This window comes from Pogoniulus pusillus, chromosome 3 (genome assembly GCF_015220805.1).
Source record: "Pogoniulus pusillus isolate bPogPus1 chromosome 3, bPogPus1.pri, whole genome shotgun sequence".
NCBI lineage: Eukaryota > Metazoa > Chordata > Aves > Piciformes > Lybiidae > Pogoniulus > Pogoniulus pusillus.
Genome location: NC_087266.1, coordinates 29112327 through 29138140, shown reverse-complemented (window position 1 = coordinate 29138140; position 25814 = coordinate 29112327). Strand labels below are relative to the sequence as shown.

The 25814-nt window shown below is 42.3% G+C and overlaps 1 protein-coding gene across 3 annotated transcripts; it reads right to left on the bottom strand.

Annotated features, from left to right (window-relative positions):
- Nucleotides 1-12277: 12277 nt before the first annotated feature.
- NHLRC3 (NHL repeat containing 3) lies at nt 12278-25766 on the bottom strand. 3 transcript variants are annotated; one of them, XM_064173494.1, is made up of 7 exons: nt 24830-25766; nt 23507-23659; nt 22531-22678; nt 19151-19378; nt 17988-18079; nt 15861-15973; nt 12278-15360 (listed from the first exon to the last, which is right to left on the bottom strand). In XM_064173494.1, the coding sequence occupies exons 1-7, from the start codon at nt 24875-24877 to the stop codon at nt 15132-15134; spliced, it is 1011 nt and encodes a 336-aa protein (XP_064029564.1). In that variant the 5' UTR covers nt 24878-25766; the 3' UTR covers nt 12278-15131. The 3 variants fall into 3 exon arrangements, with proteins under 3 accessions (XP_064029564.1, XP_064029573.1, XP_064029583.1); XM_064173503.1 differs by having other exon boundaries at nt 19178-19378; XM_064173513.1 differs by having other exon boundaries at nt 19310-19378.
- Nucleotides 25767-25814: the final 48 nt, after the last annotated feature.

Here is a 25814-nt window from a genome sequence, read left to right as displayed (position 1 = left end):
ACATCTAAGAAAGGAAGATGTTAGAAAATCTCAGGTGACACAACTGGCTTTAGATTTCACACAGGTCATATATATTTAATAGGGCCACTCTAGTCCCTGGGAGTTTCTTCAGGAACCTTATTGAGAGGAAGAGGACACCAAAAGCTAGGGCCAAACACTGATTTCCAAGTAAGACATCTGCATAACACTGGAAGGACCACGGCAGTCTGGTAGTCTGTCAGTGGGTGGAGTTGCTGCAAAGCAAAAAGTCTCCCGTGCTGAGCAATGGGATAGCTCCCCAGGCTGTGGGGAGGCACCTGTGCTCCTAGTGGACGCAGGAGCAACAGCCAGCTTCCCTTTTTGTTTTGTTTCCCTCCTTTATGGAGTGAGCAGGAAAACAAAAAGTAAGGGACAACATAAGGTTCCAGGTTTGCTTTCACCCGTTAAAAAACCCAAGACCAGGCAATCAAACCATATGCAGCTAAAATAGTCATATCCCATAACAAGAATGAAGCAACTTAATTCCATTTATCCCACAGTTTCTGGGCTGCCAGTGTTGCTTCAGTTTTACCCTTCATCCTTCCCCCACTGCATCTGATTATCTCTAAAAAATAAATAAATTCCCTGCTGAATTTCAGAAAGCAGCAGCATTTGCATTTTGGACGCCCAGCCGTTCAGGATTCAGCCCAGTTATTACGCTTCGGAGGATGTACCCAGTTTTGCCGCTCACCCTTGCTGAGGAGCATGGACTAACAAGAGATGAGCAGTGGGATTACTGGCCGCTTGGCCTGCTATGTTTATTTAAATATCACAAATTGCCATTCCTGATTTGGAGTCTAATCTAGACTTCTGATTTGGAACTGTTATCCCAGGGATAACTCTTTAAATATATGTCCCAGTAATTGCATTTAATTTGACTAGGCTTGTATAAAGCTTTATCTGGGAAAAAGGATATGTTTCCAGGGTGCCTCATGGCCTCATATTTTCATTAAATGTCACTGTAGATTACTTGGAGTTTGAATGCTTTGTTTGCTTGGATTCACCTCTCACCACATTACAGTGAAAGATAAATCATTCCACAGGCTAACAAGTATGTTTACAATAAAACTTTTTAGAAGGTTCTCAGAATTTCCTTTATCTTGATTATCCACTGTTTCCATTATTCATAATGTGCATATCTCAAGTTTTCTTTGTGAAGCACAGGTCTTGTTGCATATATTCTATAGTGCCAAGTTCCTTTTTGGTCTTCTTTTGAAATAATTATGTCATTTGAGATTTTTAGATCAAGCTGCAAATGTTTATTCTCTGATAAAGATTTTGGGTCAGGCAGCTATTATTCCTTTCTTATCCTAGAGGAAATTTTACCCCAAGCAAAATAGTGAGAACTGAGAATATTATTACAACCCATGCACTGGAATTAACATAGTGAGGTAGACTGATGCAGTAGCATTTCTTGGGATGCCTGAGTTGATATAATGGATAACTGACATAAAAATAGACCTTCTTTTGAAAGTATGGAGCTTTCATATTGGCTTACTTGCCTCTGAGTATATACTATATAATACTGATTATATAATATTGCATGATATACTGCTTTTCTTTTACACCAGCCCATTCTCTTGGTAATGGCTGCCAGGGCAAGGGCTGTCTCTTTTGCATGTATGTACAGTGCAAACACTGCAGGGAACTACTGCTGATATTGGGTGGCTTTGGCAGTTTCATTATACCCCCCTTCTCTCCTAGCATGCCTGTGACCCAGTCTGGAGCAATAAAAATTAAATAAAAATAACATACATATACAAGAATGTTAGATTACACATACTGCATCTGCTACATATACCACTCCTGAAATATTTGTCTATATATACTCTGTGTGTGTGTGTGTGTGTGTGTGTGTGTTCATGTTTATAAGATGCAATATAGAGAATTTGAAATTTGTTATATACCATGGTTTTGGAGTAACTTGAGATTTTCTGGGAGAGGTGATGTTTGTTATGGCTATCGAGAAATGACACAAGGCTGTGCATACCCAGAAGCTGGCAAACTGCCACAAAGACACTAACAGAAGAGAACCTTTTCCTTGCAGATGTTGCTCTACAGATCATTATGAGTTGTATAATAGTAGTGTGATTGCTTCCTCTGTTGGAGAAGGGAGGTGGTTCTTAGAGAGCAGCTGTCAAGATTGTAGAGCCCTCAGGTTTGGTGCAGAATAGGAAGGGCACAGGAGAAGTAGACGTGATGGCCTAGACCTTATATGACTGCTGTATAAAGCTGTGTGGGTTTCAAAGTACCTGGCAACTTTCTTAAGATGGCCTGGTGACCCTTCCTAGCCTGCCAGCAAGTCTACCTTTTCATATCAGCTGCATCTTTCTTTGCAATACTTGGTTATAAAAAGATTTTTTTTTAACATAAGCCACTCCAGTGCTGTCAGGATTTCCTGACCTGCAATCCACTCTCTCCTATGCAATTCTGGGGAGCTGTGTGCAGGACAAGGACTTGTACCTTGCTTATAACTGTTGAGACTAGGGAAAGTGATCCGAAAGCAGCAGGACAGAAAGAAAGTTAAGTACATGCTGGGAGCTATGTGTGGCAAATCTCTGCGACTGGGTGAGAACTAGAAGTAAATCCACACTGGTCAGAAGGGCCATCATTGACTGGCCATGCTGAGCAGCACCCATGCAACTTGGCTGCATCCAGGGGGGCAGTGGCTGTCACGTACAGCCCATGTACAGGGACCACAGGGCATGTAGACACCACATGACGCACAGGATTCCCTGAGGGGTTCTCATCACCAGTGCACTGGAGTGACCCTATACCACTCAGAGAGCTTGGATGGGCCTCCCAAATGGTGCTCTGGCATGGCAGCTGCATGCCTAAGCACTTGGAGCAGCAGGGAGGTGGAGGCACTATGGGATACTTATCTGCTATTAATAACAACAGCTTGACTCTATTAGAAGGAACAGCTTAATTAATGAAAGGTGTTTGATAAATATTGGCTGTAGCCCATGTTTTCTTCTATCTCAATTGTCTAGGAGAAGGAAGGCAATCTATGGCAAGGAGATTGGGCAAAATGAAAATGCATCCCTGTAAGAGCAGAGGCCAGCATTTTCAAACTAATTGAAAGATGCCATTTTTTAAGTGATCCCAAATATTTTAATTCCTCTAGCTTGTTATCTGGTCTATGGATAATTTAAACTTTCTTTCTTCTGTTTTTGTTTGGTAGCATCCACTGTCACAAAGCCCTGTTAAGGTAGCACCCTAGAGGGACATCATGGCAACCCTTAGTTATACTATAATATTCCACTCTCATAACAATTTTCTAAAGCTTACATTCCTAAAAGCCCTGAAATTAGATTGGGCATAAAGTAAGATGCTGCAAGCCTTACTGTAGAGCTAGAGTGGAATATGCTAGGCAGAATCATTCCTCTCTTTTCCCTCTGCCTTCCAGATCTCCTTAATTGATTAAAGACAGATTTCTACTCTTAAGATTTATACACGTTGAAGTACAGACCCCTAATATGATTGTATCTTCATTCTTTCCTCTTTTTAGCATCCCTGTAGAGACAAATATGGGTATTTACTTGTGAATCAGTTACCCACTGCTATGAACATTGCAGCTGGGATGTATAAAAAGGCCCTGTTTTGGAGAGCTAACAGTCATCTTGTGCCTGCTGGCTTCAGCTACACCAGCGCACATGAAAATGAACCAGCACGACCATCAGCATTATGATTTGCCTGGAAAGTACTAAAATATTTGAGAGAGCACCTTCATTTTAATTCCAGGATTTTTCAAGTGCTCAAATCTTTAAACAAAAATTAGCCTATGTTTGTGCTTTCATGCCTGTGTCAGACCATGGGGAATGAGGTGTTACAGAGAAATGTAGTGTGTTTTGCAACTTTGTTACCTGAGGCAGCAGGTATAATGCTTTTCATCTCTGGGACAGTGGGTGAGTGTGATAGGCAGCCAGACCATGCCTTAACAGGGCAATATTGGCTTCCTTTGCCAAAACCTTTGATTTTTGGTTAAGTCCAATGAACTGACTTTGTGACTGTATGTTCTATTAAAAAGCACCTTCAACATTAAAATTGTAGGATATTTGCAAACTCTTATTTTGTTTTCAAGCTAACTTCCCCTGTGTGACAGACAACACACGCCTCTGCCTGTCTTCATTCTACACCCCACATTTGCACACCAGCAGGCTGTACGTCATAGAATCATAGAATGGTCTGGGCTAAAAGGAGCCCTGTCATGGTACTGAGTTTAGGGAAGTTCGGGAAGTAACATGCGAGGCTGATTTATAAAGGTTTAAAGCAATTTATTACTAAAGATACTAAAAATCCCCTTCCCAAACTTGTTTATAGTTATCCCTTGTGAGTTCTTTGTTCGCGGTTGAGAATTAAAAAAAAAAAAAAAGCAGAATGGCTAAAATAAAGAGAGTCCATGATTTTAAGAAAGTTCTGAGTCTTGAGAAATTATTCAGTCTTTAAATAAAAAGTTTATCATTTACTCACTGTCCAAATGCAGTTCTGAGGAGTTTTAAAGCATTTACGAATTGCGGTGCGATGTTTAAGCTTCTGCAGGTCTGATTGAGTCGGGTGCCGGCTTGCGAAGCTGACGGGGGTCAGGCGCTGTCCCGTTTCGTGCCACGCCGGCTTGTAGCTTTTATCGCTGCAATGTTTGTGCAGGCATGGTATCATTCAGAAGGAGACCAGGGTTAAGATCGAGATGCAGGGTTTAGGAGTGAGTAGAAGGTGAGAGGATGTAGAGAGGTGCTCAATTAAGGCAAGTACAGTATTTTATAATGTTCAAAAGGGGTGTGCTCATCCATTTCAGGCGATTTTTATGTTAATTTTACAGATTGGTACAAAGTTATAATCAACTTACATGATTGGATAATTTTACCATAAACAATTTACAGTACCACTCAGGGGACAGCCCCCAACGAATGTGCATAATGTACCCACAATGTCTGAAAACCCCAAGGCCTTTATTTCAAAACATAACCATGTTTATGTCTTTTGCTCTTCTGAGGGGGAGATCCTCCCAGGGCCCGTACGTCTGCTGGTATTGCAGCTACGTCAGTGCAAGCAGATAGAAAATATTGTTTTGACTTTTTCGATAGAAGGCCTCTGAGCCACAATTTTCTGTATAAATGAAGACTCTGCAAAAGGGCTCTACTTTCTTTCATGACAAGCCCCTAGAGGTCATCTAGTCCAGCCACCCTGCAGTCAGCAGGGACATTCCCACTAGATCAGGTCACTCAGGGCCCTGTCAAGCCTCACCTTCATTATCTCCAGGGAAGGGGCCTCAACCACCTTCCTGGGTGACCTGTTCCAGTGCTCCACCACCCTCATAGTAAAGAACTTGTTCCTAACATCCAATCTAAATGTGCTCTTCTCAAGCTTGAACCCACTACCCCTCATCCTGTCACTGCAGGCCTTTGTAAGTCTCTCCATCCTTCCTGTAGGGACCCCTCAGGTACTGGAAGGCTGCTATTAGGCCTGCCTGGAGCCTCCTCTTCTCCAGGCTGAAGAACCCCAGCTCCCTCAGCCTGTCCTCATAGCAGAGGTGCTCCAACCCTTTGATCATCTGCGTAGCCCTCCTCTGTACCCACTCCGTCAGGTCCATGTCCATTCTATAATGATGGCTCCAGAACTGCACGTAGTACTCCAGATGAGGTCTCACCAGAGCAAAGTGGCAGAATCAGCTCTCTGGATCTGCTGGCCACACTTCTTTTGATGCAACACAGGATATGATTTGCCTTCTGGGCTGCAAGCGTGCACTGTCTGCTCATGTCCACCTTCTTGCCCATCAGCACCCCCAAGTCCCTTTCCACGGGGCTGCTCTCTAACATCTCATTCCCCAGCCTGTACTGATAGTGAGGCTTGTTCCATCCCAGTACAAGTACAGGATGGGGGATGAGACATTAGAGAGCAGCCCTATGGAAAGGGACTTTGGGGTGCAGGTGGATGAGAAGCTGGACCGAGTCCTTGCCAAATTCTGAAGCTAAACTAGCTCAGAGCAGCTGCTGTACAGAAAAAGTTCTGTTCATACAGATGCCTTAAATGATGAAATGATGATGATACTGAACATGGTAGCTGGGTACATTCAAGGATTGTAAAGACCTTTCTTGCCCTTCTCTCCTATTTCTAGTTCCACAGTCTTCCTGAGATTACAAGGGTAAGGATCAGGTTTGCCTGCAGTATTCAAAATGAGCATGCATAAGGAATTTGTGCAATTACCTTACAAAGCTTCTGTTTGAACATCTGGTATTTTCCAAGTACTGCTCATTGTTCTCATTGTTGACAGACTGCCACTGAGTTTGGAAGTCAGTATTTTCATGAATCATCTCTTACAAGTCTGGAATCGTTTCTTAAAAGGCAACATATATCAAAGCTATGATAGTCTGTGCATAAAATTAGACTTCTTTGTTGTACCTACTTTTAAATTTAATTTGCCTTTTTATTGCCCAGTCATTCAATCACATTATATCCTTCTGCAACTCATTCTATCTTTCGTCTTTACTCCCAAGCCTGACTAGGTTGCCCCTGACTTTGCAAGTCCATTTTCAGGTAATTCATCAATATATTGAGAAGCAATAAACTGTTTTTTAATATACTTAAAGTCTTCTGATTAGTCTTCCACAATTATCCTTTCTTTCTTACTCTGCACAATTTCTTTATGGACACTTGGCAAGAGATACTGCAACAAGTCTTTTGAAAATTTAAGCAAACTTTGTTAGCCACATCCCAACATACCTGCTCAGGGACTCTTTACAAGACTCATAATACATTTTGGGACTGTGTATCCAATACATCTAATCTTTCATTATGGTTTATATCAGTAGGTAAGGTAAAGCCATCAGTTCTGTTGGAATCCTCACACACAGGTGTGTTTGGGTTTTTTTAGTTTAATTTTTCTTTCTTTAAACCATAATTGACTTTTTTTTCTTTTCTCTGATATAAAGGCAGTTCTAAGCAGAAATCTTTTCAAAGTACTAAATGACCATAATGAAATGAACACCTGCTACAACTTACCAGTTTGTTTTGATAAGGCACTGACACTTCAATTTGAGCCAGATCTTCCAATTAAGGCTGTCAAAAAATGTTAACAGCATGGGAAGTTTTCTGAGGACTTCAATGGCAAACACAAATTAAAACCCTTCACTATCTATTCTGGTCTGTTCTTCCAGAAGGGATCCTTTTCACTGTCAGAGACAGTAGTGTATTGAGAGCTAGTGGCAGAAATACATTCAACCCCATCATGAGGAGATAGCGTTACACCCGTACAGTACCCGGATAGGTTTAGTGCTTGCAGTTCTAATACCCACACTTCCTGTAATGCAGTAAACATTCTTTTGAATTTGTTTGTCTTTAATAAAAAGTGCTATAAAAACATTGTGAAATTGAAGTCTTACTAGTTTTCCACTGCAAGTTTTCCACTATACAGCTTAGGCAAGGAACAGAAGAAGTGATGATTCAGTCATCATCTGTAAATTACTCCATGTGGCATAGGAAAAAAATATTTCCATATTAGGTCTCTAAGGTAGCTGAAAACAGAAAACATGAAGTTGAAGATATATGAATCCACACTAAACACAAAGCCTCCCTTTCATAATTCAGCTTATTGACTACTAGGAAGGATTAAAATATATAGACCTTAGTTATTCAAGAGATTTCTTAAGTCTTTATTTTTGTAAGAGATTTTCTAATAGCTCAGAGAATTAATAGGCTTAGTCCTGATGTAACTAGACAAAGTTTTTTATCCGTTTTCCAGATCCAGTTGCACAATTATATTTTATTTCCAGGGCCTCAAAACGTGATCTTATGCTAAAGCATGTCTATTCAATATCTCACTTGTATCAGGGTTAATCTAGTAAGAGACTATGCTGTGTGCATAAATAAATATGTGTGCACACATTAACATGCCTGACCAACCAAGTGGCTTTTTATGATAAAGTGACTGTATCAGTGGATAAGGGATGACCTACAGATGTGATCTGTCTGGACTTCTGCAAGGGCTTTTACATGGTCCCTTACAAAATCATACTTGCAAAGTTGGAGATATATAAAGGTTTGATGGATGGACTGTTCAGTGGATAAGGAATTGGCTGGATGGTCACATCCAGATGGCAGTGCTCAATGTCTTGGAGTCCAGATGAAGAGCAGTTACAAATGGTAACCCTCAGGGGTCTGTACTGGGACCTGTGCTGTTTAATGTTTTTTATCAATTATATAGACAGTGGAGTCTATATAATGAGTGCACCATCAGCAAGTTTGCAGATGATGCCAAGCTGAGTGGTGTTGTTGATACACCAGAGGGACAGGTTGTCATCCAGAGGGACAAGCTAGAGAGGTGGGCCCAGGTGAACTTCATGAGGTTCAACAAGAGCAAGTGCAGGGCTCTGCACTTGGGCCAGACCAATCCTCACTATCAATACAGATTGTGGGATGAAGTGATAGAAAGCAGCCCTGTGGGAAAAGACTTGGGGGTGCTGATGGCTGAGAAGCTGTACATGAGCAGCCAGTGTGTGCCTGCAGCCCAGAAGGCCAATTGCATCCTGGACTTCATGAAAAGATATGTGGCCAGCAGATTGACTGAGGTGATTTTACTTTGCTCTGGTGACACCTCACCTAGAGTACTGTGTCCATGACTGGAGTCCTCAACACAGGAGGGACAGAGGAGGGCCATTAAAATGATCAGGGGGTTAAAGCACCTCTGCTACAAAGACAAGCTGAGGGAGCTGTGATTGTTCATCCTGAAAAAGAGGAGGCTCTAGGGAGAACTAATAGCAGCCTTCCAGTACCTAAAGGACGCCTACAAGAAGGATGAAGTGAGACTGTTTACAAAAGCCTGTAGTGGTAGGACAAGGGCCAATGGCTTCAAACTAGATAAGAGCAGATTTAGATTGGACGTTAGGAACAAGTTCTTTATTATGACGGTAGTGGAACAATTAAACAGGTTGCCCATGGAGGTGGCTGGGGCCCAATTCCTGGAGATATTCAAAGTGAGGCTCGACAGGGCTCTGGGCAACCTGATCTTGTTGAAGATGCCCCTGCTGACTGCTCAGGGGCTTGGACCAGATGACCTTCAGAGGTCCCTTCCAACCTAGACCATTCTATGTTCCTTCTCTAAAATTTCAAATAAGTAATATGACTTTGAAGCTTTATGAACAACTGAAAAACTCAAATATTTTGAGTCTCTTAACCTGCAGAAAAGTCCACGTTCAAGCTTTTTTATTACAATTGCTAGTTGTTGTAATAAACTGCTAATTATACAGAATTAGAGCACATGTTTTAAGATGAAGGCTGAGAAAGAAGGGGTGGAATAAAACTTGTAAGTGAGATCCAGTAGGTTTAGGTCTAATCTCAACCAGGGTCACCTCTGCAAGGAAATATAATGGTACTGCTCTCTTGATATAATTATGCTGTTACTGCTATGCTCTTTTAAATTATTATATTTCCAAAGCAACATATCAGAAGAAATTCCACTGGAATCAATGGCATAAGGACTAGAAGAATCAATTTACCACACCCAGTTGTCTCTGGACACTGGATTCCTGTGTTTTTTTTAACTGAGAAAAGCAATGGAAATAAATTATAGACATAAATCCAACAGCAATAACCCAAAAAATTATAATAGAATTCGCTGTTTATGCTTAAAGCAATCTATTTTAAAGAGAGAAAGGAAGTCAGGAGCAATTAATTATCTTTGTCGACTTACTCCAAGTTTTCAGAAATTAACAGCTATTTACATTTGCTAGTAAAACACACTGAGAATGCCAAACATCAGTAGGGGTTTGGTGCCCTCCAATGTATTAAACGAGGAACTTCAGCAATTGCAAACACTGGTGATAGATCACTTGAGAAGGCTTCTCAAGTTACAAACTGTTGGGAAAGTTAAGCATCAACTACCTACCTAATGTTTCAAAAACGTTAATAATCGCTTTAAAGCAGTGAGCTTGCAGCAATGACCAAACCCACTGACATACCTGTGCATCTTCCACTTCAGCTTTTATTAAGACAGGCCTCACTAAGCTGATTGTGCATGACACAACACTGATTTACAGTATCACAGTATCACCAAGGTTGGAAGAGACCTCACAGATCATCGAGTCCAACCCTTTACCACAGAGCTCAAGGCTAGAACATGGCACCAAGTGCCACGTCCAATCTTGCCTTGAACTGCCCCAGGGACGGCGACTCCACCACCTCCCCGGGTAGCCCATTCCAGTGTCCAATGACTCTCTCAGTGAAGAACTTTCTCCTCATCTCCAGCCTAAATCTCCCCTGGCGCAGCCTGAGGCTGTGTCCTCTCGTTCTGCCGCTGGCCACCCGAGAGAAGAGAGCAACCTCCTGCTGGCTACAACCACCCCTCAGGTAGTTGTAGACAGCAATAAGGTCACCCCTGAGCCTCCTCTTCTCCAGGCTAAACAATCCCAGCTCCCTCAGCCTCTCCTCATAGGGCTTGTGCTCAAGGCCTCTCACCAGCCTCGTCGCCCTTCTCTGGACACGCTCAAGCATTTCGATGTCCCTCCTAAACTGGGGGGCCCAGAACTGAACACAGTACTCAAGGTGTGGTCTAACCAGTGCAGAGTACAGGGGCAGAATGACCTCCCTGCTCCTGCTGACCACACCATTCCTGATGCAGGCCAGTATGCCATTGGCTTTCTTGGCCACCTGGACACACTGCTGGCTCATGTTCAGGCGGGTATCAATCAGCACCCCCAGATGCCTTTCTGTTTGGCTGCTCTCCAGCCACTCCGACCCCAGCTTGTATCTCTGCATGGGGTTGTTGTGTCCAAAGTGCAGCACCCTGCACTTGGAGCTATTGAACACCATCCCATTGGACTCTGCCCATCTGTCCAGGCAGTCAAGGTCCCGCTGCAGAGACCTTCTGCCCTCCAACCCAGCCACATCTGCCCCCAGCTTGGTATCATCTGCAAACTTGCTGATGACTGACTCCATGCCCTCATCCAGATCATCTATGAAGATGTTAAAGAGGATGGGGCCCAGCACTGATCCCTGAGGGACACCACTAGTGACTGGCTGCCAGCTGGATGTGGCACCATTCACCACCACTCTCTGGGTCCGGCCCTCCAGCCAGTTCCTAACCCAGCACAGAGTGTTGCCATCCAAGCCGTGGGCTGACAGCTTGGCCAGCAGTTTGCTGTGGGGGACAGTGCCAAAGGCCTTGCTGAAGTCCAGATAGACCACATCCACAGGCCTCCCCACATCCACCAAGCGGGTCACCTGATCATAGAAGGAGATCAGGTTGGAGAGGCAAGATCTGCCCTTCCTAAATCCATGTTGGCTGGACCTGAGCCCTTTGCCATGCCTCAGGTGCGCTCTTATCACCCCCAAGATAACCTGCTCCATCAGTTTCCCTGGCACTGAGGTCAGGCTGACGGGTCTGTAGTTCCCAGGTTAGGCTTCTTTTGTTTTGGCCAGACAGATATTGTTAGTAAATTGCTGACTACAGTAATGCATGAAAAATGGGCTGAGTCACATGTCAGAAAAATCAAGATGAACTGTATTAACACATCTTAGAATCAGAGGAGAGAGGATTAGATAACCTGTTCATACCTTGTCAGAACATTGTTCTAACCTAGTCACTTACCCTGATAAAAGGATCAATTAAAGAAAACCACAATAAAAAACATACTCAAAGTTGGAGACATCAAAGCACAAAACATGGAATATTCCTGTAGAATATTCTTGGATAGTCCCATGATTATTTCTCTTACTCGAAAGCTGGCACTTACTAAAATCAGATTTCCAGAGGGTTCTGGCAATCATTTCAGGTTTCTTTCTTGCCTAATTAACACTGTAGTATGTTATTTCTTGTGCAAGCATTTCTAATCCATGGAGAAGTCCAGTCTTGGTCTTCTGAAAACTACACAGATTGCTTGGTAAATCTTTTCTGGAAGTAAAACCCGATTCCATATTAAGAAGTGTTTTGTTAGTTTTATTTCCCTATTAGTATTGAAAGGGTATACAGTTTAAATATTTCTTTTATACTTGGCATTTATGTAACTCATTGGCCCATCTTACTAATTACTCAGAGGAAAGATCTAGGAGAAATATTTATGCCTTTTTTGATATGTAAATTAGGATGCAACAGATATGGGCCACAGAAATACTAATCCATAAGGATAGCATGGAATTTTAGGTTACATTTGAATGTTGGTATTAAAATTAAATACCTTATCAAAGTGATGAGTACCCCATATCTGGCAAAGTAATCCACTCCAATGGAATACTACTGATATCAGAACAGAAATGTAGAGTCTAAGCCTTTCATAAGGGGAAATGCTCTGTTTATTTTATCCAATTATGCTATAATGGTAATTTTCAGAAACCAGTTTCATGATGATACATAATAAAATCTTCAGATAATTACCAAGTTAGTGCACAAATCAATAATTTTCTCAGTCTGATCATAGACACAGAGGTAAAAAGGAGTCTAAGCATCTTCTACTATTTAATAACATCCCTTCTTATGCCTAGAGGCAAAACACACTTTGGCACCATGGCTTATTTCAGTAAAGCCAGACAAAACCGCATGAATGCTCCCCATTTCTAGGGGCTGCAAAAGCCCGTGTAAAAAGATACTTGAGAACAGATTCACACAGCAAATGCAAACTTCTTGGAATTACCTTCTCATCAACATCAAAAAGCGCACTGCTTTTTTTACTGAACACAGAAGCGTGTTCCTGGAGAGTTTCGAGTTCTATTTTAAATGGATGCAACAATGGCAAAAACAAATAGAGAGGATGTGGTGAGGAAGAATGCATGTGCCTGAACACCTTACATCACCAAGATCAAATACAGTTAATGATATTATTTTAATACTCTCAAAAAGAAATCCAACTTGCATAGGTGAGAAATAGCTAAAATACACACAAAGCAGAGATCCCTGAGACTTAGAAAATCCATACAATGCACTGCAAAGCAATGTGGACCTATCCACCTAGGTCTAGAGGAAGTACTGCTGTTTTTATAGACAATAAATATTGCTTACTAGCTCCCATTCAAGACCATGCAAACAATTCTAAAGCTTGCCTAAGAGCAGCTAGGTAAGATCTGCTTTTGTTATTGTGGATGTACCCAACCACAAAGCATTCACATTGAACACATTTATCTCAAATGCTACTGAAATCAGGCCATCAGGCTTCACAGAAAATAGAGTCTGACCTTCCTGGACAGCTTTTCCATCTGCTGACCCAAAAATTTGTAATCACAGTTTAAAACCTGCCAAATCAAGAATTTGCTTTTGATAACATTCACTGAATTGGATGCTTCCCATTAGAGTAATTCTATTTCACATATTCCCTTTCTAAGGAAGTAGAAAAAAAATGCCTCTCTTAGCTGGTAGTTAGCATTACAATAGTCCATGCAGTAGAATCAGCATGTAGGAACAGCAAAAGTCCTCCCGAATGTTTTGAAGAGATAGTAGATAAATAAGGAATGTGGGTCCACAACAGAAGTAATGAGTTATTTACTGTCTCATTTTTGCCATGCCACTCTCCCATACCCAGTTGCCTCTGCTATAAAGTGAACTACCTTAAAATCTTGTAGCAACATGTAAAGAAAACAGAACCTCTCTGGGCTGGGAATGGAAAGAGGCAACATTTTTTATGACGGAGCTTGAAGACATCAGCTGGGATAAAGTGTAATAAATGTAACTCTAGACATTAATGGAGTTGATGAATTCGAAGTTCTGCATATAAATCAGTTAGAAGTCCCCAAATCAAAACAATACATGACAGATCTTCAAGGAAACCAGGAGAAAATCAGGTGTCCCCCAGTCCCTAATGCTGGCAAAGACTTTCCTAGCAAATTGGAATTTGCTTATTTTGAAGAACTTCAATGAGTTGAGCTTCCATATATTCCACTATGAAATCTCACAGAACACAAAATTCATGCTGATCTGCATAAAGTCATGTTAAGAATTGATTTAAGAATCAGTACTTGGCTGCTGTGCACATACTTTTAATTTAAAGTGCCTGATACCAGCTTAACTTAAGGTTATTGCAGACTTCACCACTTCAGCCAGAAGTGAAATCTTAGATTTCAATGCTTATGCCATTAAGGCACCTAAGGTAGATGCCAATGTCAGCAATGACATTGGTATCAAGCAGCATCTTATTCAACACCATAATGCACTCCTGTAGTCAGTGTTAAGCACCATCAGCACAATTAATTGAAGAAAACAAGAATAAACATTAAAATAAGGTGCTTGCCTCTCCTGAAATCTTTCAGGCAGTTCTGGCCTTCATTTAACAACACAGAGAGACTAAGCAGAGGAGCCCCAAGACAACTCTCTGTATTTTAGGAACAGCAGCTGTGTTTGTAGAGTTTTATACAATAAAATAAAGATGCTGTTCAAAGTAATTTTCCACTTGCCATCTACAAAAAGAAAACCCACCAGGGCATTACTAAAATGAGTAACAGCTTTTCTTTGTTTCATCTGCAACAGAGTTAATTTTCATCCCAGTACACAGAACAGTGCTGGTTTGGATTTAGTGTGAGAACACATTGATGCTTTAGTTGTTGTAGTGTTTATACTAAGTCAAGGACTATTCAGGTTCTTATGCCCAGTCAGCAAGTAGGCTGTGGTGGGGACACAAAAAGCTAGGACATGACAGACAAGACAGATGACCCAAACTGGACAAAGGGATGTTCCATATTGAACAATGTCAAGCTTGGTATACAAACTGGAGGGAAAGTTGTCTTGGGGCCACTGATGGCTAACTAGCTGGGCATCACTTGCTTTGTATACTCTAATTATTTTTAAATTATTATTATTATTTATTTTATTAATTTTCTGACCTATTAAGTTTTCTTTATATCAACCCATGAGGTTTATTTTTTTTCCCATGATTCTCTTCCCCATCCTGCTAGGAGTGTGGAGAGTGAGTCAGCAAGTAGCTGTGTGGTGCTTAGTTGATTGCTGGGGTTAAATCATGACAGAGTTCACGATTAAATACTTCTCCAGGACTGCAGCACAGCCAGGACAGATTCTTAAGTTCTGAAAGCACAATGTCCTGTACTTGCCCAACAAGAGAGATACTATAGAAAACTCAAGGAAATGTGGTCATAGGTCTTATATATCACATAGCTTGTGCCATGGCAGATGTGGGAAACCATCAGCTTAAAGGTATGTACTTTTGTACTTGCTGGGCTCCGATTTCTGCAACATAGATGGCTCCACTCTTCATGTCAACATCCAAAAGGTGTGGTTTGGTTTCATCTGCCAGCTGGATTGTGTTGACGATAACACAGTCCCTAATAGAGCCAACTGGTGGTGCTGCCACGATTGCTAACCGGTTGATATTCAGTTGAGCTACAATCAGGTATTTGTAATTAGCAGTAAATCTGAGAAAGACAAAAATACATTTTCGAATTACAAACTCCTTATGATATCTCATTTTAATACAATCATGCAGTTTTAAGCATATAAAACCTCCTTACTAGTCAAGTTTTGGAAGACTATCATGAACTAAATGAAACACTAAGAATTAAATTACAGGCCTTGGTCTACCTGTTGGCTGCTTCTTGAGACAAATTATGCTACAGAAAAGTCATTCAAGACAGTTTCTCTTCCCATAAAAGCTTCAACAGTAAGGTCAACAACACACAACTTTAAAATGAAGTTCCCAGTCCTGTGCTCCAATCCATAGGACTTGCTATAAAGCTAGGATTTCCCTGTCAAGATACCGCTGTGCAGAGCTTTGCATATGATTAGGGTCCAACATCCTTTTAGTTAATACTGTTTAGCTCCTTGTCATCTGGCATTGAATAGCAACATTTTAATTCACCAGCAAATATACACCTGATTTACATAATTGCATGCTTCTACAGCTGTTCAACATTACCTGACAGAATAGGGTCCATCCTCTGAAAAACAGCTGCTCCAAGAACCAAGCCATTCCCCTGTGACTTTATCAAAAACTTGGATTCTTTTGTTGTCTCTGTCTGCAACCCATACCTGTTAAGAACAAAAATCATGGCTGTTCACAAACAGAACAAATCAATTTTTTTAGTTTTTTTATATGAGCAAAGCATCCTGTAGTAAAAAGAGAAGTACACTCTCAAAGAGCATGCCTCCCTATTCAAAACTACATTAAGTATGAGTTAAAGGTATAAAACAAAACTGGCACCTAGTTAACATACACAGATTATTTTATACTACTTTAACAGTGAAATCAAGGCCTTCTCTTCATTTTGTGACTACAATACAGATACATTTACTAGGAATTTCCTCCATCCTCAGTGAGGGCATATTGCTATCTATTTAATTCTAAAGATACTGCTCTGTCAATAGCTAACAATTTCTTTTTTCGTATTTCATGATCCATGATCATGACTCATGTGCAAACACTCTGAATATGTGTAATGCTACTATAAATACTGAGCAATTTTAAGAGCATTTTCTGCATGTTTCGTCTAATCAGTTTTGTGGAGCTTGTCTTTGTCCCATCTATTCCTAACTGGGTTTCACAAACAAAGCAAGCTAGGAATACCACTAGTTCCAGTGAAGGCATCTCTTGTACTACAATCATTGAAGTGTTAGCTGTTGGCAACCCATCAATCTGATAAGTATGCTTCCCTAGTTTTCAGGGGTATCATGCAAAAGGGAGCAATGAACAGGTTGGCTTGAGATTTTTCATCAGTGTTTTTAAATAAAACACTACTACAGTGTTCTCCTAGATTACTGAGGAATTAACATTTTTTCAACCCAAGCTGATGATCATCACTATGTTGGCAATAAAACTGTAGCTTGTTGCAGTTCCTGTCTTTGAAGGTATATACTTGTGACTACCTTCAACACAAGCTGAACATGTTATCTCCCTCTACCTCTCTTTCCTACACTGCCAGCTTTAGCAGAGAAGTGATTTTTGTGTATGCTTCTGTATAGGGTTAACACTCCAGGGGGAGTAACCCTGAACCTGACCCTCGGGGTCTTGACCCCTCCCCAGGGGTGGGTCTGAACACCACCAGGTGATGGTTAGCCCACTCCCCCCTTCCTGTCTCATAAAAGCAGGGGGGATCCCTGCATACCACCATACCACGTGGCCATCACTCACGAGGCAGACAAAGCCACCATCACAAACTCAGGTTCTATTTATACTTTTTGTATTTTTGCCATTTTCCCTTCCCTATCCGTTGTAAACTTCCCTACCTCAGATACCTCTTTTAAGTTATTGTTAAACTTTTCTTTTTTATAACTTCCAAATCGAGTGAGATTCATTTATTTGGGTGTGCTTACCTCTCTCTACATATATATCTAATCCCTTTCTTTGGGAAAGGAGGGAGAAGAGGGAAGGGCACTCTACAAATTGTTATTGGTTCTATCAAATTTATTAGAGTCTCTGGGAATTTATATTAGAATCAAGACAGTTTCTTATTTTGTTTCAAATAGCATTGGCAGAATTACTTCCAACTGGTGACTTAGGATGTTTTATTTTCCCTGAAACAGATGAAGGAATGACTGCATAATTCCTCTACAAGAGCAGCAGAGCAAAAGCCACAATTAACACCTGGCAGAAGCAGACTCTTGAATGTCTGAAACCACATGCAGAAAAGGACTGATATCCAAAACCTAGCCAAAGCCTTACTACCATCTTAAGCTGATCTGGAATTTCTAAATGTGAAATTAAAGTCCTCTGGAGAAACCTGAGCGCTTGGGTAGATATTTATTACAGAGCATCATTTTCCTGTACTCTCATGATGGCAACCTGTTAAGAGCTGCAGGAGGAACTGTTTGTTGTTAGCACAGACAATGACAGCATATCTGCTCAGAATCTTTGCACTAACCTTGGAGCTCACTATTTCAGTAGGATCTGCAGTATGAAACTTCAGCTCATAGCCACTGTAACCCCAATAAAATGACCCAGATCACAACAGTTCAATTAAAAAAAAGAAAGACAAATTGTTTTGTTCAAATACTGTAAACAAATCTGTTGGAAGATGGAAAAAAAAAATCTCCCTTTATTCTTTACCCGTCCAAAAGGATCCAGTGTTACACTGTGAGGAATTTTGAATTGACCAATGCCAGTCCCGTTTGTTCCAGTCAGCCATATCTCTTGGTAATCTAAACAGTGAGCACCATGAAAAATAAAAGTTAAAAAACCCCAACACAATACAGTAAGGAAATGACAAGCTGTAATTTCCTGGCCAAGTTACTTAATTTTTAAAAGGTGAAATTTCTAAACACAGAATTTTTAAACAAAATACTCCCAATATATAGACTCAAGAAATACTGGAACTACTACAGTGACTACTGATTTGTTATTAATGGTTTCTGGGCTTTCATTACAGAAATGTAGCCACTAGTATACAAAACCCATAATAAAAAGCTCTGTAAAAAAAAGATTATAATATTTAATTGCTTACTACATTAATCTCTTATGTTTGTAACTTGGCAGTTTTAAGTCAGTTTTGAGTTTTCACAACTTAACCATTTTGCAAAGTAGATACTAGGAAACCACCTATTTTATTATAGTACAAAGGAGAAACTGTAGTTTCTCCAGTTTTTCCCAATTGTTGCTTCTCTGTTTTTTCCCAACTGTAGGTATGTGCAGACTCCTCACAATACTGATTACCTAACTTAGAGATATGAACAAGCTAATTAATTTAATTATAAAAGATCTTCAGACACTATCTGTTGCAATCCCCTTCTCAAATCAGGACTAGCCTTGTTAACAAATCCAACTCTTAAGTTAGATCACGATGCACGTAACATAAAATTTTGAGCATCTTCAAGAGTGCAGATTGCACATCTCTGAACAAACTATTCACTATCTGTTCACCCTCCCTGTGAATGTGTTCCTCCAAAAACTGAACAGTAATTCACTCCTTTACACCTTTTGCTAAGTGTTCCTCATTCCTCTGAGAAATGAGTGTATCTTCTCTATACATTCCCCACTGCTGACTTGAAGACAAGCGTAAGAACCCCACTATAGCATTCTCTCTTGAAGACTGAACAAACTCATTCACTAAGCTTCTTGTCACATACAACTAGAAGATTTCTCCTGAAGTGACAAGGAATAAACCACAATCTGTTTCAACAAATTCTTCAAATTCATGTTAAGTGACAAGTCTACCTAATTCTTGCTTACAAGTATTAACCCACGCTATTTAAAATTCAATTTTCAATGGTCACCTACTGCAGAAGTTCGTTTTCTCATACCGTTGGATAGTTTGAGCAATCTGTTATTCATTCCTCCATCCCCATCCACGACATACATATCTCCACTTTCCTCTACAAAGACCTCTGCTGGTTGATCAAATTGTAGAGGAATTAAACTGGAACCAGCATTACCCGGTGTGCCCAAGACCTGCAGAAGTTTACCCGAAGGGTTGTACTGTTTCACAGTGTGCCCATATTTTCCTGGATTAAAAAAAACGAAACACATCAAAAAATCCACAGTGCAAAAAAGCCTTAATAAAACTAAAAGTAAGTACAATTGCCTACAAAGGCTACAAAAATACAATCTCCTAAACATCACAACTGATATTAATTAAAAGAAGACAAAGTTTATAGTGAGAATATGACTGGAGCCATAGGCTACAACAATATGCATCCACTTTATTAGGGTCACCAAACATTTAGACAAGCCAGAAGATTTTTTTTTTCTCCTGATATGCCTCCTGGGGCAGTGCTTACCAAGTTCAGATGCTATAAGCAGACCCACAGACCCACAACTCCTTAATCTTCACAGCATTCTGTGCAGCACTTGAGAACTTTTTTCATGGCAGAACTGACTTAAATGATTATGTACAGTAATGCATGCAGTACGGGTAATAAACAAGAGGAGTTGGAAGTCTTGGTACAAGAGGAAAACTATGATGTTGTCACCATCACGGAAACATGGTGGGATGACTCACACAATTGGAGTGCTGTAATCAATGGCTACAGACTCTTTAGGGGAGACAGGTGAGGGATAAGGGGTGGAGGAGTGGCCCTATACATTAGGGCTGCTCTGGACATCATGGAAGTAGAGATGAAGGATGATCAGGTTGAGTTCCTGTGGGTGAAAATTAAGGGGAAGGCCAACAAGGCTGACATCCTGGTTGGAGTCTGTTATAGACCACCCAACCAGGAAGAAGAGGTTGATTTATTATTCTTTAAGCAGCTGCAGGCTGCCTCAAGATCACCTGCCCTTATTCTTAACCTGCCAGACATCTGCTGGGACTTTAATACTGCAGAGAAGAGGCACTCTAGAAGGTTCCTAGAGTGTATAGAGGACAACTTCTTATCTCAGCTATTACCTGAGCCTACCAGGGATGCAGCCCTGCTTGACCTGCTGCTCACAGAGAGGGGCTGGTGGGAGATGTGGTGGTTGGAGGCTGCCTGGGGTCCAGAGACCATGAAATTATAGAGTTTTCAATATATGGCGAAACCAGGAGGGGCATCAACAGAACCTCCACACTGGACTTCCGAAGGGCAGACTTCAGCTTATTTAAGGAAGTAACTTGGAAAGTTCCTTGGGAAACAGCCCTTAAAAACAAAGGAGTCCAGGAACATTTGACCTACTTCAAGAAAGAACTATCACCTTTGGAAAAAAGGGGAGATATCCCAGAAAAAGCTCAAGGATGTTGCTAGGTCTGGTAGGAAAAAAATTAGAGGCAAAAGTCTGTTTAGAACTTATACTGGCCACTGCTGTTAAGGAGAATAAAAAGTGTTTCTATAAATACATTAAGAGCAAAATAAGGGGCAAGGATAACCTCCACTGCTTATTAGATGGAAAGGGGAATACAGTAGCAAAAGATGAGGAAAAGACAGAGGTATTTGATACTTTATTTGCCTCAATCTTCAATAGTGGGACAGGTTGTCTCAAGGACAACTGTCCTCCTGTACTGGCAGATGGAGCTGGGGACCAGTATAGTCACCCTGTAATCCAGAAGGAAGCACTAAGGGACCTTCTGAGCCACTTGGATCCTCACAAGTCCATGGGACTGGATCGGATCCATCCTAGGGTGCTGAGATAGCTGGCAGATGAGCTGGCCAAGCCACTCTCCATCATTTATCAAGAGTCCTGGCTCACTGGAGAGGTCCCCAAAGACTGGAAGCTGGCCAATGTGATGCCCATCCACAGGAAGGGCCGGACAGAGGAACCAGGCTGTCAGCCTGACCTCAGTGCCAGGCAAGCTGATGGAACAGGTCATCTTGAGTGCCATCACAAAGCACTTACAGGATGGCCAAGGGATCAGGCCCAGCCAGCATGAGTTTAGGAGCAGCAGGTCCTGTCTGACCAACCTGATCTCCTTTTATGATCAGGATACCTGCCTGGTGAATGTGGGGAAGGCTGTGGATGTAGTCTACCTGGACTTCAGCAAAGCCTTTGACACCATCTGCCACAACAAGCTTCTGGCAAAGCTGTCAGCTCGTGGCTTGGGCAGATTGACTCTGATATGGCTCAAGAACTGATTGGGCCCAGAGAGTGGTGCTGAATGGTGCCACATCCAGTTGGCAGCCAGTCACTAATGGTGTACCCCAAGGCTCAGTGCTGGGCCCGGTCCTGTTCAACATCTTTACTGATGATCTGGATGAGGGGATTGAGTCAATTACCAGTAAGTTTGCAGATGACACCAAGCTAGGAGCAGGTGTCTATCTGCTGGAGGGTATGAGAACCAGCAGAAGGACCTTAACAGACTGCATGGGTGGGCAGAGGCCAGTGGATGAGATTCAACAGGGCTAAGTGTGGGGTTCTACACTTTGGCCACAACAACCCCAAGCAGCGCTACAGGCTGAGGACAGAGTGGCTGGAGAGCAGACAGGCAGAAAGGGACCTGGGGGTACTGGTAGATAGTAGGCTGAAGTTGAGGCAGCAGTGTGCCCAGGTGGCCAAGAGAGCCAATGGCATCCTGGCCTGTATCAGGAACAGTGTGGCCAGTAGGACAAAGCAGGTTATTCTTCCCCTGTACTCAACACTAGTCAGGCCACACCTTGAGTACTGTGTCCAGTTCTGGGCTCCTCAATTCAAGAGAGATGTTGAAATTCTGCAACGTGTCCCCAGAAAAAGGCAGTGAAGCTGGTGAGGGGCCTGGAACACAAACCCTATGAGGAGAGGCTGAGGGAGATGGGTTTCTTCAGCCTGGAGAAGAGAAGGCTCAGGGGTGATCTCATTGCTGTCTACAACAATCTGTAAGGAGGCTGAAGCCAGGTGGAGGTTGGGCTCTTCTCCCAGGCAACCACCAAGAGAATAAGGGGACACAGTCTCAAGTTGTGCCGAGGGAGGCATAGGCTGGATGTTAGGAGGAAGTTCTTCCCAGAGAGAGTGATTTCCCATTGGAATGGGCTGCCCAGGGAGGTGGTGGATTTGCCATGCCTGGAGGTGTTCAAGAAAAGACTGGAGGAGGCACTTAGTGCCATGGTCTAGTTGACTGGATAGGGCTGGGTGATAGGTTGGACTGGATGATTTTGGAGGTCTCTTCCAACCTGGTTGATTCTGTGATTCTATGATTGCGTTTTTAAAGTAATATCTGCTCTATTAGCATTTTCTTACCCACCTAATACTTTCCTATCACCACCATACATACCTGTTCCAACATCTGTGATCCATACTGTACTATCAGTTGCAGTGTTCAATACAAAGATACCATGAGGCATTTCAACAGTATTATTCCAAGAGTAAAGAAAATAGCCTTCCTCTGAAAATACCAGTACTTTTGGCACATTGTCTCCCCTCTGAAAATGCAAAAAGAAGTCTATTAAGAAAATATATTAAGGAATTATTTATATTTATGAAAATTCCTCTTTGCAAGGTTTTTTTCATGGTTTCATGAATCACAAGAATCTCCTGAGACTGTCTGTAGATCTCATTTTTTTAGTCTAGAAAAGGAAAGGGTCTAAGTTCATGCAAGTATAAAACTTTCCACTAATTCTAGAGTTTCAACTTAAAACACAGACAAGTAGAATTTTCAGAGAAACTATCCTGAAACTATCTTGGTCTTCTATTTGAATCATCATTTTAATGTTCTTGCTGAAAAATATGCCAGACATGAAAAACTGTAACTGTACTTCTTAGCTGCATGGCATTCAAGTACTCATACTGTGCTTTATAGTTAAATCCCACCACTTTCCATGGTGAGAATGCATCATCTATAAGCTAAAGATACAAATGTGTGAAACTGAGTAAAGCAAATACTTGAACTCTGATTACTGGAGCTGGCTGAAAGAACTGCATGGTTTTGATTTTACTAGACAAAGGCTGAAAGAGTGGAAGATTCAATTGTCCCAGAATGACATTTTACCTTACAGATAAGAGAAGCTACTGTAATTCAATTAAGCTGCAATCACACATTTATACCACAGAAATTTAATGCTTTTAAAACACAAACATGGGGGCAGAACTGCTTTAAAAATGTGTATCATGAAGACATCTATACTTTTAACTAATTTTGGTACAATATCTATTCACATATATGTATGCAAACATATACACATACAAATATATATAGCCTAAGTGAAATCAAACTAGAACAGCAAGGAAAGAAATACAGTTTTCTCACTCACTTGTCCCACATAGACCAAACCATGAACGGAGTCAACAGCAACACAAAATGTTTGGCCAGTGAAGTATTCTGGAATTTTAGGCCAGCCTATATCCAGCTTGTACATCTGTTGCTGTCCCTTCCAAAACGGGATGTAATCAAATGTTTCTGAAACCTGAAAATGCAAAAATAATTATCCACCACTAGTTAAAATTCCATGATGACGGCATCAGAAGGATCAGCAGTAGCAAGTAAATGTGTACTGAACCTTTATAAATTGTTTTATTGAATTTAAGCTGAGACTATAGATAAAGAGAGACAGTCTTGGACTGCAAATGGGAAAATTTCAACAAACTGGAAGTTAGCAAATGAAATCCTTCGGATTGTGGAACTCTGGAATTACAAGGCAGGAAACATACCCTGAAATTTCTTATATCAAAGTTGCTATTACTTTATGTAAAGCACATTCCAAAATGAGGAAAACAGTAGAAATTATTCCAAGTGCAACAGAATCCATAATTCAAGACAGTATGAAAACAAGGAAAAGCAGAATAAAGGAACAGGTCAAGGCAGAAAACTACATCTTGGAAATAGGGAAGTGTAAAATAACAGGCATGGAAAAACTCATGTCATTGTACACATTTTGAAGGATAATGGAAAAAAAGAACTTCCACCTTTTTGTTCTCTTTCCAGCAGAAGAACAGAAGCTAAGCACAGCTGCACCGCTGCAACCTAAGCACTGAAACAGGAAAGCTCACGCTAGAGCTAACAACTTGCAAGTGTTGAATCCTGATGAACCAGGGCCATTTAACATTTATGTCAATTGCATCACCAGAAATAGGGGTAAGGGAACAGCTTAAGAAAGACTACGCTGTCGTGCAGGAAAACCAACAGTAATGAAGCAGGGAGAAAAATCAGACAGTAAGTGGTGCAAAGTTATTCACGTAGCGATCATTACGTTTTTCCCTCGTCTAAGCAGAGCACAACATTGCTTAGAACCCGGCACAGGCATTTCCTCAGAAGCTCTGAAAAGACACACAAACATGTCTCTGTCTAGACCGACAGGAACTACTACAGGCACGGGAAGACACCAGGACCAAACGGATCCTGCGGCCCTGCCTTCATTCCCACACTCCGACGGGTCCCCGCGCAGATCGAAGGGGACCGCCGCCCTGTCTCCACCGCCCCTGAGCGCGCTCCTCCCGGCCGTCTGTCATCCCCATCCCCTGACATCTGCCGTCGGGCGCAAAGCCGTAAAGACAGCACGCGCAAAAACTCTCATCGCTTCGTTCGTTCCTTCCCTCCGCCCTCCAAGGATGGGCACGCCTTGGCCGCCGCCGCCCACCTGCGTGCCCCAGAGCAGGGCCAGGAGACCGAACAAGAGCCCTGCCATCCCCAACCACGGCTCGCCAGCCGCTTCCGTGTCATGGGCAGGGAGGGACGAGAGGCTACGCGAGCACGTGACTGAGCCCTCCTCCCGTAGCCGGGAGGCAGGAACGGAGCGGCCTTGCCTCTCGAACGCTGTTTTTTCTAGTCCTGGGCTGCCCTAAGTCATGCCGGCTCCGACCCGAGCGCCGGCACCGCAGAAGTAGACTAGATAATGGCACGGTGGCGGCCTTCAGGAGCGCTCAGAGTTACGGCTTAATGGCTGGAAGTTGGGAGAGGAGCAAGTCCGACTCAGATTTCCTCCGCTTCTATGCAGGCACTGTTGTCCAGAAACGGCTGTTCGAAAGGGGCCTTGGCCCCTTCTCTCTGATGTCATAGGAGTGCGACGCTGGAGAGGCAGGACGGACCGAGTGGAGTTCTCTGTTGGTGACTCCGGGCTGCTCGACGTGCCCTCTCTTTCTGGGGTGTCTCGGCCCGCTGCTCCGTTTTGCCCGGAGGCCGCTCAGAAGCACCTCGGCTTCTGAGCGCTGGAGTCGAATTGTGGCGGTGCAGCGGACAATGGAGCGTGGAGGCGCCCCGCAGGCGGGCGCGGGCCGGCCGGGCCTCGGCGCCGCGTGCTGAGGGGAGCAGCCCTGTGCGTGGTCGTTGCGCTGCTGCTCCGGGGGGGCTGCGGCCCACCTGCCTTGGGCCCTTCCTCCGGCGGCGAGGGTGGCCTTGGAAAGTGCGGCGAGCGGGCGCGGTTACCTCCGAGGCGACTATCAGCGCCCGACGGCTCTCTTTTGTTTTGTGTCAGCGTTGCAGAGGCGTCAGCACGAAGTTCCCAGGGGCTGGGAAGCTGACTGTTTTGCGCTGGTTTAGTTGTGTTTCGGTTGTGCCTTAAAAAAAAAAAAAAACCAAAAAAACCAAAAAACTGTGGTTTTTTTTTTTCCTCTGTTAAGTCTTTA